The following is a 13,659-nucleotide window of genomic DNA, read 5'->3' on the forward strand; positions in this document are numbered from 1 at the left end:
TGTCCCACCGTTGTCACATTTGTTCTGACACCAGGACTTGGTATTCTACATTCACCTTAATGCCCTCCTGTCCACATCAGACACCCTCTTCTCCACCTCCTCAGAATGACATGGAAATCCTAAGGCTAGTCGTAGCAAGTTAAATAAACGATCAACAGGTTGGAAGCATAAAGATGAAATCAAATTACCAATCAATTGATCCAAATGATTGATGACTGCTCATTTTTATTCCTCAGCAAATTTGATGTTATAACTCATTGCAAATGAAAAATATACACAATATTCAAATATATTGTCTTACATTGAAGTGCATTTGCTGTATTACAGTAGAGCCATGCACAAAACTGTTGAAGTTTTAAGCTATAATAATTACCATTAAAGTAGAACTTTTGCTTTAAAATGTTATTTTATCTTACAACATTTCTCTTGCTAGATCAGCAAACACAGGATTTTTTAATAATCGATTAAAATGCTCTAAGGAACTCAAATTCTTCTCACTTCCAAAAATTATTGTGTGAAATTCCCCTTCGGTTTTGAGATCTTTCAAAGTTGCTGTTACCCAGTTAACTTATCTTCCTTATATCAGTATATCAACAAAAAACCCTTGTATATTAATACAATGTTTATTTCTGTAAATTCAAGTCTTCCATGATATAGTTACGAGGATCAAGAACCTCCAAGGTACTGAAAAAATATACAGCTTCCGTAACTTTTGGATGGCATGTACATTTCAAATTTCAGAAGTTGGGATTTGCCATTCCTATCCCCTCACATTCTATGACACACGTTCCCGATCCAGATTCTTGATCACTTATTTTATTTACTGTAAACTTAGCCTGAAAGAAAATACAAAACAAAATGAAAACCTGTTTTAACACCTTACATGTTGTACAAGAGACTTTGTGTTATTGAAGAAACATCATGCATTTCCTGGGACCTGAATACAACACAAAATATAACTTCAGAAAGTTTAAGGAAGCATTTTAATTAGGCTTATTTTATTCAAATGAAAAGAGCTAAATTAGAATACTCCAGTGCAGATTACAGCAAAAACTCATACTACAGCCCAAGTTATAATGTTGTTCTCTAACCACCATTTTATTGACCAAAAAGCCTTAATAAATAACTTTTGGACTGGCCCGACCCCGAATGCTTGCATGTCCATATCCAGAGTACAACATTCACATACAGAAGATGCAGTTCTGCCTTTGATCAAAGTCAAATTAGATATCTTGTTTGGCAAAGAATTAACTGTGGCGACCCACTTTCTGCGCAGGTGAACCAGCTCACAAATAACCAGCGTGCGGGGAGAGACTTTGGTAATGCGCCTCTGATGTCATTTCCGCCCGGAGAGGGCGGGCGCTAGGGATTAAATGCCAGCGCTGCTAAGTTTGAATAAACTAGTCTTGAAACGACTTACCGACTGCGTGTCGTCTCTAGCTCTGTATGTAGTACATCGCTACATTGGTGACCCTGATGGTCCAAAAGGGATTTGGACCAAAGATGACCGACTCTTCATCTGTTCACGCAGTTTCGCTAAAACTACTGACCTTCTGGACGCTGCGACCACGCATGTGGTTTAGCCAAGCAGAAGCCCAGTTCCAGATTCAGCAGATATCCTCCGATTCCACGCGTTACTACCACGTGGTGAGCGCCCTGACCAGGAGACGGCCGCACAGGTTGCGGATTTCATACAGTCGTCCCCAGAAGAAGGCAAATATGAAGCATTCAAAGCGCTGCTCATTGGGACCTTTGGCCTCTCACGGCGTGAACGGGGTGCCTGCCTGCTTCACCTGGACGGTTTGGGAGACAGGCTGCCATCAGCATTGATGAACGAGATGCTGGCCCTGGCTGACAGACACAAGCCCTGCCTCATGTTTGAGCAGGCGTTCCTAGAGCAGCTGTCCGAGGACATACATCTGCTGCTGGCCAACGCAGATTTCAGCGACCCCCGGAAGGTGGCGGCCCGGGCAGACGTGCTGTGGAAAGCCAAGAGGGAGAGCGTGGCGTCCATCAGTCAGATTACCAGGCCACACGCCCAACAGCAGACCAGACCAGGCCTGGCAGGGGGGGGGCGCACAAAATACAGAGGCAGGAGTGAACAGTGGTGTTCCTACCACCAGCGGTGGGGCACAAAAGCCCGCCATTGTCGCCCGCCCTGCAAGGGCCAGGGCCAGCTGCCGTTAATGACTATGGCGGCTGGCCACCAGGACAGCCTCTTGTACGTCTGGGACAAACAGTCGGGATGCCTTTTCTTGGTCGACACTGGAGCGGAAATCAGCATCATGCCCCCAACGGGGTACGACACCCGCAACAGGAAGCCAGGGCCCACCCTGAGGGCCGCAAACGGCAACACGATACGGACCTACAGTACCCGCACAGTGCAGCTGCAGTTCGGCGCCAGCCAGTTCACGTGGGACTTCACACTGGCCGCTGTGGCCCAACCACTCCTGGGGGCGGACTTCTTGTGAGCTCACAGCCTGCTGGTCGACTTGCAAGGGAAAAGACTGGTACATGCCGAGACTTTCCAGACATTCTCCCTGGGTGAAGCCAAGTTGCCGGCCCCACACCTGGACTCCATCACGCTGTCGGACAACAAATTCACCAGAATCCTGGCAGACTTTCCATCGATTCTGGCACCGCAGTTCACGGCAGCCATGCCCAGACACGGGTACAGCACCACATTCTGACCCAGGGACCACCCCTCCACGCCCGCACATGAAGGCTCCCCCCGGAAAAGCTCCGCCTGAGTTCAAGAGGATGGAGGAATTGGGGATCGTATGCAGGTCCGACAGCCCATGAGCCTCCCCCCAGCACATGGTGCCCAAAGCAACCGGGGGTTAGAGACCATGCGGCGACTACCGCAGACTGAATGAGGCTACAACTCCAGATCGCTACCCCATGCTGCACATACCGGACTTTGCAGCAAACCTGCACGGGGCAAGAATATTTTCCAAAGTAGACCTTGTCCGGGGATACCATCAAATCCTGGTGCACCCTGAAGACATCCCCAAAACAGCACTCATCACCCTGTTCGAGTTGCTCCGAATGCCGTTCAGCCTGAAGAATGCCGCACAGACATTCCAGCGGCTAATGGATGCGGTGGGACGTGACCTGGACTTTGGGTTCATCTATTTGGACAACATCCTTATAACCAGCAGTAGTCCTCAGGAGCATCTGTCCCACCTCTGCCAGCTCTACTCCCGCCCGAGTGATTTCGGCCTCACGATCAACCCGGCCAAATGCCAGTTCGGTCTTGATACCATTGACTTCCTGGGCCACAGGATTACCAAAGACGGGGAACACCTCTGACCGCCAAGGTAGACGCGATCCGCCACTTTGCCCGGCCCAACACGGTCAAAGGCCTGCAGGAGTTCGTTGGTATGGTGAACTTCTACCACCGTTTCCTCCCCTCAGCAGCCCATATCATGCGTCCTTTGTACACCCTGATGTCGGGTAAAAGCAAGGGCATTACTTGGAACAAGGAGGCCGCGGCTGCTTTTGTTAAAGCCAAGGAAGCCTTGGCAGATGCCGCGATGCTGGTGCACCCCAGAACGGACGGTCCGACCGCCCTCACGGTGGACGCATCCGACACAGCAGTTGGTGAGGTGCTGGAGCAGCTCATCGAGGGACGCTGGCAACCCCTGGTGTTCTTCAGCAAGCACCTACGACCACCCAAACTCAAGTACAGTGCTTTCGACCGGGAGCTGTTGGCACTGTATCGGGCAATCCGGCATTTCAGGTACTTCTTAGAAGGCAGGTCATTCACCGCGTTCATGGACCACAAACCGTTGACCTTCGCATTCACGAAGGTGTCCGATCCCTGGTCGGCTCACCAGCAGCGACATCCGTCCTACATCTCCGAGTACACGACGGACATCCAGTGTGTCTCAGGAAAGGACAACGTCGTGGCGGACACACTCTCCAGACCAGCTGTCCAGGCCCTGTCCCTGGGGGTGGACTATGCAGCACTGACGGAGGCACAGCAAGCAGACGATGAGATGCCCAGCTACAGGACTGCAGTCTCGGGTTTGCAGCTGCAGGACTTTCTAGTAGGCCCAGGTGAGAGTACCCTCCTGTGCAACATGGCTACAGGCCAACCTCGCCCCATCGTCCCAGCAACCTGGTGGCGGCAACTTTTCGACTCCATACACGGTTTGGCGCACCCTTCTATCGACATCACTACAACACCATGTTATCTTATTCTAATTAAGGTGGAAAAGGCATTAGGTAAAAATTGTTCCAAGTCAAATGTAACTTTTTATTTGTTAGTAGTTGTTAGTATTTGTTAGTAGAAAACACATTATTCAGTTTGGAGACTATATACTTTATGGATACTTTGCATCTTTATTTACAAAACACCCACAGCATGATAAACTGAATATACTTTAATCATCTTAAGCTATCAAATCATTCTACACCACCCCTCCAAGATTACGAACAAAAACATATAGAGTCAGAAGTTGACTGCAGAGTAACAAAATGGATGACATTTACCTTTCTCCCCCCTTCATCTGAAAGATTGCTGTCTGCAATAAAATTATACACTTGACACCCAAGGTATGATATCCACATGGAGGATAGCAACACACTTACTAGGATTTCTGTAAATTACTGCCACGGGGAAATATTATTTAAAATTGGAAATTGAAATGCTGCACTTCAATTTCAGTCTCCGGAGACAGATGGGGAATGCTGTAGTACAAGGTAAAGTTTTAATAATTGTAGTGCATTCGGCGTGAAAATTATTTAAGGTTAGCATAAGACTGATTTGCACTTAACCCTTCAGTTTGAGCTGGTAACCCATGATCGTCTTCAAACATTCCAAAAAAAAAAAGGACAAAATATTTCCAGAGACTTCATGGAAGTGCAAGGAAAATACCATAAAATAACATTGATTTAAAAACAATCACATTGCCAGAAATGTTCATGGGTAACAAATATACTGACCTTAGTTAACAATTCTGCAAAGTGCATCGCAGTCTGCGTGTGAAGGGTCAAAGGGCCAGTTCTTAGTCTGGAGACACCATTAGCAAGAGCCATGAAAATAATGAGCTAAGTAAAGAGACAAAAGTTCACGGCTGTGTTACACTATCATTTCACCATTGACTAAGACAATTCTCTATGTCTTTATTCAAGGCTACTTACTTACTGCTCATTATGCTGCTGGCATTTAGTGCAGCAATGAAAGTCCTCCATTTCTGCTTGTCCATACCGTCACACATAGACAGAGAAAGATTCTTCATTGCTGTTTCCATAACAATTTTATTTTTAATCAGTCAGGGTTGTTAACCCCAAGCTGAATCCCTGAACCCGGAGACCGGTGGATCACTCTTAGTCTGGCCTCTACCCTTTGACCTGTTTGGCATGGGTGACCCTACGAAGAGCCAAAGCATAAAGCCCTGACTCCAGACAACATAGCTCTCCGGCTCATTGAGGCATGCAAGCCTCCAAACCCTACGACAAGATTGTGGTCCTCTTCGAAGACTCATGGAAGGAATTTGATTTTTAGAACATAGTATAAAGCAGTGCTATTGGACAGAACCAGTTTTTAATAAAAATAACAAATTTCAATTATTACAACTGGCTACCAGGTCAAAACAGGCATTAAAACATCCCCCACTTTACCCTGACCAAGCGTAAATAATATAATAAATCTAATGCAATATACGACACATGCCTTAGGGTTGTCTTTACACATTTATGACCACATCTCTATATGTCCAGGCAAAATGTTATTTCTATGAATCCAAGTTATTTTTGTATTAATTTACAGAAATATAGATACACACTTAAATTGGATATGTGCTAAACGACTGTCATATTCAGAACCATGACCCAAATAAAAGCTATTATGCTTTTGGTTAAATTACATTTAACCGTATGTAATTTTTATAAAGTTCAGAACAAGATTAGTTTAATAAAATGCTTGAGATATTATTGCAATTCACCCCATCCCATACAGTGGGGACTACTTGATTGTGTACTTAACTATTTTATTGCAATTCACCCCATCCCATACAGTGGGGACTACTTGATTGTGTACTTAACTATCAACATACAGCTAGCATTCGAGAAGCCAATCATATAAACTGCACAACTGAAGCAAGGCAGGAGGAAATAATTTCAGGATTATAATAGAGATCAATACATTTTTACAAAAATATTTAAGTCTTATAAGTTAGTTAAATATTTCTTTATGCACTAAATATACCTGATCCTGCAAGTACTGGTCCACACATCCACCATGTCGAAGATTCATCAACAACATCTCAGCAGCTTCAATTCCAACTCTGTCTGCAGAAACCCCTGTGTTTCAGAAACAATCAAAATATTGAGACAGGACTAGCTGCAAACCTTACACACACAAAATTGCTGGTGGAACACAGCAGGCCAGGCAGCATCTATAAGGAGAAGCACTGTCGACGTTTCGGGCCCAGACCCTTTGTCAGGACCCGATGAAGGTCTCGGCCCGAAACGTCGACAGCGCTTCTCCCTATAGATGCTGCCTGGCCTGCAGTGTTCCACCAGCATTTTGTGTGTGTTGTTTGAATTTCCAACATCTGCAGATGTCCTCGTACCTGCAAACCTTGTTTCTTTCCAGCTTTCATAAATCCCACAGGCAATGGTCACTACTATTGGCTCTATCTTTAGTCTTTTAACTTTACTATAATTACTCTCACTATTCCCAGTGGCTTTTCATCACTTCCACTGCTGAAACTATTCTAGTTTGCCAGCAGATTGGAAACTCCCGTGAGTAGTCTTGGGATATATGACCATATTATAAGATGACATATAAACAAGTAGTTGTAATGGATTAATAGCAGCTCAGTACATTTATTTGCTGTTTATTCTTCGCTAATTTAAAACATTAATATCTTACCTTTTTTACCGAGGGCAGATCCTGCAAGTACACATCCTGTAGAGGTTTCAGCAAAGACACTGGATAAGAAATTAGATCCAGAAGTTAGAACTTGCTTTGCAGATTTTTCTAAGGATGACACACAAATTAGTATTAAACATGGTTAGGTTTTGAATTCATTTACAGTGCGATGGAGAGGAAAATACCAAAAACTGCAGGAATAGTTCCTGCTTTTAAAACAGAAGAGAACCTTTCATTCAAGTGCAACGGTAGATTTTTGCTTCTTACATAATTCCATTTCCATTTCCAAAAGCCTTATCCTTGGGCTCCTGTACAGGTACGATATTTATATAAATGTCACGCAGTTCTTTCCTGATGCACCGAATTGCTGCAGATGTCATCTCAGATGCAAGCTAATTAAAAGGAAAAACAACATTACTTCACATTAATCTCAGCATAAACACTTGCTTTATAATGGATTAATACAGTGAATTATTTTTAATGCTCAGAAATTAACATTTGCCACCTATAGAACAAAAATTTGCAGTTTTCTGCAGGAAGTTGGGCTACATCCAATAAAATATAGTCATTTAAGCTTTCAAGTTATCATTGCCTATCAAAATCATTTGTTACTGCAGTACTGAATTTAGCACTTGAAAGCTAAAGATTTGGAGTTTCAAATCCCACCAGAGTAAATTGTTTAATGGAATTTAATACAGTTGATAATGTGTGATCCAAAACAAACCAAATAAGTACTTGATAAAAGGATAAGACACATGGCCACATAGAATGAGGAGTGGATAACATAAAAGATAATTCCAGATCAGATGCTGGTCTGAAATATATGACTACAGTATTAATTCTCCATAGCTGACCAGCACCCTCACACTGCCACAAGAATATTTGCAAATCCTACAGTACTTTCACTGTATTGCCTACAAACTCAGCTAATGCTCCAATAAGCAAAGTGCAACCCCAACATAACTTAGTGTTTGCCCTTCAGAACAATTTCATGATCAAAAGCATTTTTAAAATGGGCAGCACTGCAGGCTTAGCAGATACAACCAATATCAACTGTCCCCAATTGAGACAACATACTGTACTTCATTTGACCAGGGGTTAGACTCTCTAATTTTCAATTCTGCACACACTTTCTCTTTCTGTAACCATTGGATACAATATTCAAAGCACAACCAAAAATTCAAAAGCACTATTGGAAACAAAAAAAGTTTGTTCAAATAAAAATTTTAAAAAGCTATAATTATATAACATTCAAATATAATTGCAAGATGTATCACATACTTTGAATGGTAGAACTCCAGCTACAAAGGCTCTCCCATATATCTTTTTAATGGTTCCTCTTTCTGTCATGTTTATTGGAGTAAGAAGTTTTATTGGAGACACCTTCACTCTCACCTCACCTCCACCCTTTGGATAGTAACCTCTGCAAAACAAAACATTTAGTTCAAATATGCCAATCTTCACCCTACATTATTAATCTGAAGTGTCAGATGAAGCAGAATGGTAAAGTGGGTAAATCACCAGGAGTCCCCAGTCCAGATCATTACTCTAACATGAGAGGCTAGTTAAACATGGGTTGTTTTCTCTAGACCGGCAGAGTCTGAGGGGAAATCTGACAGAGGTTTACAAGATTATGAGGGGCATAGATAGAGTGGACAAAAAGTATGTTTTCCAGGGTTGAAATGTCTAATACCAGAGGGCATGCATTGAAGGTGACAGGGAGAAAGAAGGTTCAAAGGGGATGTGAGGGGTAAGTTTTTTTTAAACTTAGGGAGTTGTGAATGTCTAGTATTCTGGTGGAGACAAATACATTGGAGGCTTTTAAGAGACGTTTGACTAAGCACATGGATGTAAGGAAGATGGAAGAAAGTGGACATGGTGTAGGTAGGCAGGCTTAGTGTTTGGGTGTTTTTTGATTTGCTTTTTAGCTGGTTTGGCACAACACTGCAGGCCAGATGGCCTATTCCTGTGCTGTACTGCTCTCTGTTCTATGTTCCAATGAAATCCTTGGGTCCGCTATTGTCAGAAAACCCCAGACCACCTTTTACTGGTGGTGCAAAGATGCCTCTGGATCACTCTGATATTATGCTTCATTCCCATACACAAATAAATACCTGTATTACCTGTAAAGCAAAAAAAAAAGTGCCACTGGAAATCTAAAAATTTTAAGAAAAACTAATTGAGTAACTGGAGAAAGAGAAAAATTAAGGCTGTTTTTAGTGATTTAGAGAACTTAGAAAGTGAGGTGTTGCTTCATCAGAAAAGTCCCATTGGATATATGGACATCAGATATCCAAGGGGACTTAAAGAAGTTTGTGATTATATATATACAAAACCCTACATGCATTTTTCAAAAGTCATTGAAGACTGGTGAAAACCCCAAGGACGAGAAATGGGCTAACATTGTCCCAGTAAATAAGAAGGGTGACTGCACTGACTCTGGTAATTATAGACCAGTAAGCTTAATGTGTATCGCATGCAAGATAATGGAAACAATAATAAAGAATGAGCTGGAAAACCAGCTGATAAGAACAGGAATGTTAGCAGAAAGCCAGCAAGGGTTCAGAAAGGGGAAATCATGTTTAATCATGCTGGAGTTCTATGAAGAGGCAAATAACATTTCTGGTGACAATAGTAAGGCTGATATTATTGTCACGTACCCCATGACCGGGTTAAGGAAACAACAGAAATGGAGAACGCACTGGAGTCTGGTATTGCTATAAACTAATAGTGTTTATTAGTAACTAAGCAATACAGTAATATAAATGCAAATATATCAAACAGGTTAGCAATGATACACACACACACACGTGTGGAAATAGGAAAACCAAGCTTCTTCAAGTCTAGGGGTAAATGAATCCAGTCTTATGATGATATGTAAGAAAGGTCAGTTCAATGCACGAGGTTGCTGTTGTTGGTAAGAGAGAGAGATTTGTAATCCAAAGGCGTTGTTGTGAGAAGACAATTATATTCTAAAATAGCAATAGCAGCAGGTTTTATCTCCGAAGTTGTTCCACTCCACACACGAAGTATCACCGACAGTGATCTTCAACGAATATCCTTTCAACACAGGTGGTACCACACCCAAATTCAGCTACGGGTCATCCCAAAGTGGTGGCCACAGGATATTCAAACAGAATCCACGTACGGATTATCACCAACAGTAGCTTATCACTGAGGTGCCATCTTCAAATGGTAAAACTACCAACCCAGGCAAGGATTATCACACACAGGTAATTTCCACACAAGGTTACTCCAATCACACACAATGTGATTACCACTTATCCAGTTCCACGACATACGAAATAACTCCTACAGTGATTTGCCTTTCTTCAGTGAACTACCACACCCAGACAAGGGTAACACACAAGTGGTAATCACAGAGAACCCACTCCTGTGGATTAACTACATGACAGTCACACCTTCGTATTCAAATGGAACTCTAACATACCTTTACAGGCTACAGAGGAGAGAGTCCAAACAGTGACCTCTTTGTCAATAGGTTTCTTCTGTTTCAAACCTTCTCCTCTCTTCTCTTCCTTTAAAGTCATCGAATGTGACCACAAAACAATGGCAACCGTTCTTCCGTGGTGGAATTATCAACCCTGGCCAGGGTTGGACACACAAATAACACCCCACTGGTGACATCTTTTCTGCACTGTGAGAGCCACTGATCGATTTCCCAGAATCGATCTTCCACAAACCCACCTTCTTGTGAGCACAACAAGCTCATCCAGTGTCCAGCAGCTGACCTGGTATTTATTTCAGCATGCTGAACACCAGCTGCCCATCAACCTGCTCTGCCCTCCTCTCTCCGCAAGAACTTTACAAGCAGGCAGTGACATCGTGGAAAAGTAAACACGCTTGTAGAGAAACCATATCAATCTTTCGAGCAGTTTCTGTCTCTTTCACTCTCTCTCTGTAACAGCTCAAACAATATCCAAAAGTCAGTCTCATTCTCCCGACATTTTAAAGTGATAATCCACAGAAAATATGAACCCTAGGGGTACATAACATTATTTACTTGGATTTTCAAAAGGCTTTTGACAAGGTACCCCATGAGAGATGAACAATCAAATTACAGGTGGCAGGGATTTCAAGGTAAGGTGTAAAAATGGGTGCAGAATTGGCTCAAGAACAGAACACAATGAGTTAAGGTGAGAGGATCATTTTCACATTTTAAGGCTAGTGCTGTTTTTAATTTACATTAACAATTAAGCACATAACAAATAGACTAGTAAAGTTTGTCGATGGGGGACAGCCTGATAACCTTCAGGCAGCAGAATCAATCCAGTTAGATCTAAACAAAATCTAAGGTGGATGATCTTGTTGCACTATGACAGATTATCAGGTATGATGTGGCCATCACTGAATCATGGCTGAAGGATGGTTGTAGTTCGGAGCCGAATGTTCATGGTTACACGTTGCATCAGAGGGATAGGCAGAGGGGGTGGTGTGGCTTTGTTGGTAAAGGATGGCATCAAATCAGTAGAAAGATATGACATTGGATCAGAGGATGTTGAATCCTTGTGGCCTGAGTTAAGAAACTACAAGGGTAAAAGGATCCTTATGGCAGTTATATACAGGCCTCCCAACAGTAGCTGGGATGGGCACCAGAGATTACAATGGGAAATAGAAAAGGTGTATCAAAAGGGCAATGTTATGATAGTCAAGGGAGATTTCAACATGCAGATTGATTGCAAAAATCAGGTTGGTAATGGATGTCAAGGTAGTTTGTTAAATGCCTGCAAGAGAAATGTAGTGGTAATTGGGGATAATATAGTCTGGGGAATAGAGAGAGTTGTCTGTCACAAGGATAGAGCATCTCAAAGGCTGTGTTGCCTGTCTGGTGCCTGGATTCAGGACATCTCATCTGACTTGCAGAGGAATTTGCAGTGGGAGGGGCAAGATCCAGTTGTTGTGATCCATGAGGTTACCATCAACAAAGGTAGAATGAGGAAAGAGGTTCTGCTGAGGGAATTTGAGCAGCTAGAGACTAAATTAAAAACAAAAGGTAGTAATCTCTGGATTACTACCTGAACCATGTGCAAATTGGCATAGGGTCAAGAAGATTAGAGAGTTAAATACGTGGCTCAAGGTTTGGTGTGGAGAAGTGGGTTCGAATTCATGGGAAATTGGCACTAGTATTGGGGAAGGAGGGAGCTGTTCCAACGGGATGGGCTCTCCATGAACTATGATGGGACCTGGATCCCAGTGAACCACATAACTAGGGCTGTGGATAGGACTTTAAACTAAATAATTGCGGGGGGGGGGGGGGGTCAACAGATTGGAGAAGTATAGATAAAGTAAAAAAGAAAAGTGTGGATAAAGAAAAAACAAAAGTAAGAGTGAAGAAAAGTCAAGTGCAAAAGAGTAAAAGATTACGAGATTTTAAAAAGCACAATGAATGCCCATTGTATTCGAAACCAGGTCAGTGAACTTGTGGCACAAATCAGTATAAAGGGGTATGATTTAGGTGCCATTAGAGATGTGGTTGCAGGGTGGAGAGGATTGGGAATTAAATATCCAAGGATACTAGGTAATATGGAAGGATAGGCAGGAAGGCAAGGAAGGTGGGGTAGCACTCTTAATTAAAGATGAGATCAGGCCAATAGTGAGAGACGATACAAGATCCAAGGAGCAGAATGTTGAATCCATCTGGGTAGAGATTAGGAATAATGGTGGGGGGGGGGGGGGGAAATCACTGGTTGGAGTTCTCTATCAGCCACCAAATCATAACATTACAGTGGCACAGGCAATTAAACAAGAGAAATTTCTGAGGCATGTAAGAATGGAACAGCAGTTATCATGGGGGACTTTAACTTGCACATGGATTGGGTGAATCAAGTTGGTCGAGGCAGTTTTGAGAAGAACTTCATAGAATGCATCTGTGATGGCTTTCTTGAACAGCATGTTACTGAACCTGCAAGGGAACGTGCTGTCTTAGATCTGGTCCTGTGCAATAAGACAGGTAAAATTAGTGATCTTGTTAGGGATCCTCTTGGAAAGAGTGATCACTGTATGACTGAATTTCTCATACAAATGGAGGGTGCAATAATTCAATCCAAAACCAGTGTATTATGTTTAAACAGTGAAGACTATAATGGGATGAGGGAAGAATTTGGCTAGTGGAGACTGGGAACACAGGCTAAATGGTAGAATAGTTGAGATTTTTCATGGTCCTCAACAATAGAATATTCCAATTAAAAGAAAGAACAGCATGGGGTGGGGGGGGGGTAGAGAGCTAGCTAGCCTTGGCAAATTAAGAAAAGGAAGGAAGGCATCAAACTAAAAGCTCATGTGTACAGGGTCACCGAGTAGTGGGAAACTGGATAGTAAAAGTTTTTATAATTATATAAAGCAGAAAAGGGTGGCTAAAGTGAATGTAGGCCCCTTGGAGGATGAGAAGGGGGAATTGATATTGGGTAATGAGGAAATGGCCAAGCATTTGAATAACAATTTTGTGTTGGTCTTCATGGTGGAGGACATGTCCAACATGCCAAAGAGAGATGTCATGGATGCGATGGGAGCCAAGGACCTCGATACAATTGCTATCACTAAAGAATTAGTGCTGAGCAAACTTTTGGTCCTGAAGATAGATAAGTCCCCTGGTCCTGATGGAATGCATCCCAGGGTACTGAAAGAAATGGCAGAAGTTATAGTAGAGGCTTTGGTGATAATTTACCAAAATTCTCTGGACTCTGGGCAAGACCCGGCAGATTGGAAATGCCATGCCACTGTTCAAAAAAGGATGTCGGAAAAAGGCAGGTAACTAT

General features: G+C 42.8%; 1 protein-coding gene across 1 annotated transcript in view; it reads right to left on the reverse strand.

Moving 5' to 3' along the window:
* Window positions 1-207: 207 nt before the first annotated feature.
* The window catches only part of rtca (RNA 3'-terminal phosphate cyclase), a 40,099-nt gene continuing 26,647 nt past the window's right edge, over window positions 208-13,659 (reverse strand). Inside the window, exons 6-11 of the mRNA XM_059984637.1 lie at window positions 8,165-8,306; window positions 7,151-7,275; window positions 6,884-6,942; window positions 6,215-6,309; window positions 4,951-5,055; window positions 208-836 (exon numbers count right to left, since the gene is read on the reverse strand). Of these exons, the coding sequence (XP_059840620.1) occupies window positions 738-836; window positions 4,951-5,055; window positions 6,215-6,309; window positions 6,884-6,942; window positions 7,151-7,275; window positions 8,165-8,306 (625 nt within the window). The 3' untranslated portion in view covers window positions 208-737. The remainder of the gene's footprint in view (window positions 837-4,950; window positions 5,056-6,214; window positions 6,310-6,883; window positions 6,943-7,150; window positions 7,276-8,164; window positions 8,307-13,659) is intronic.

The sequence above is a fragment of the Hypanus sabinus genome, chromosome 11, assembly GCF_030144855.1.
Source record: "Hypanus sabinus isolate sHypSab1 chromosome 11, sHypSab1.hap1, whole genome shotgun sequence".
In the NCBI taxonomy this organism is placed as follows: Eukaryota; Metazoa; Chordata; class Chondrichthyes; order Myliobatiformes; family Dasyatidae; genus Hypanus; species Hypanus sabinus.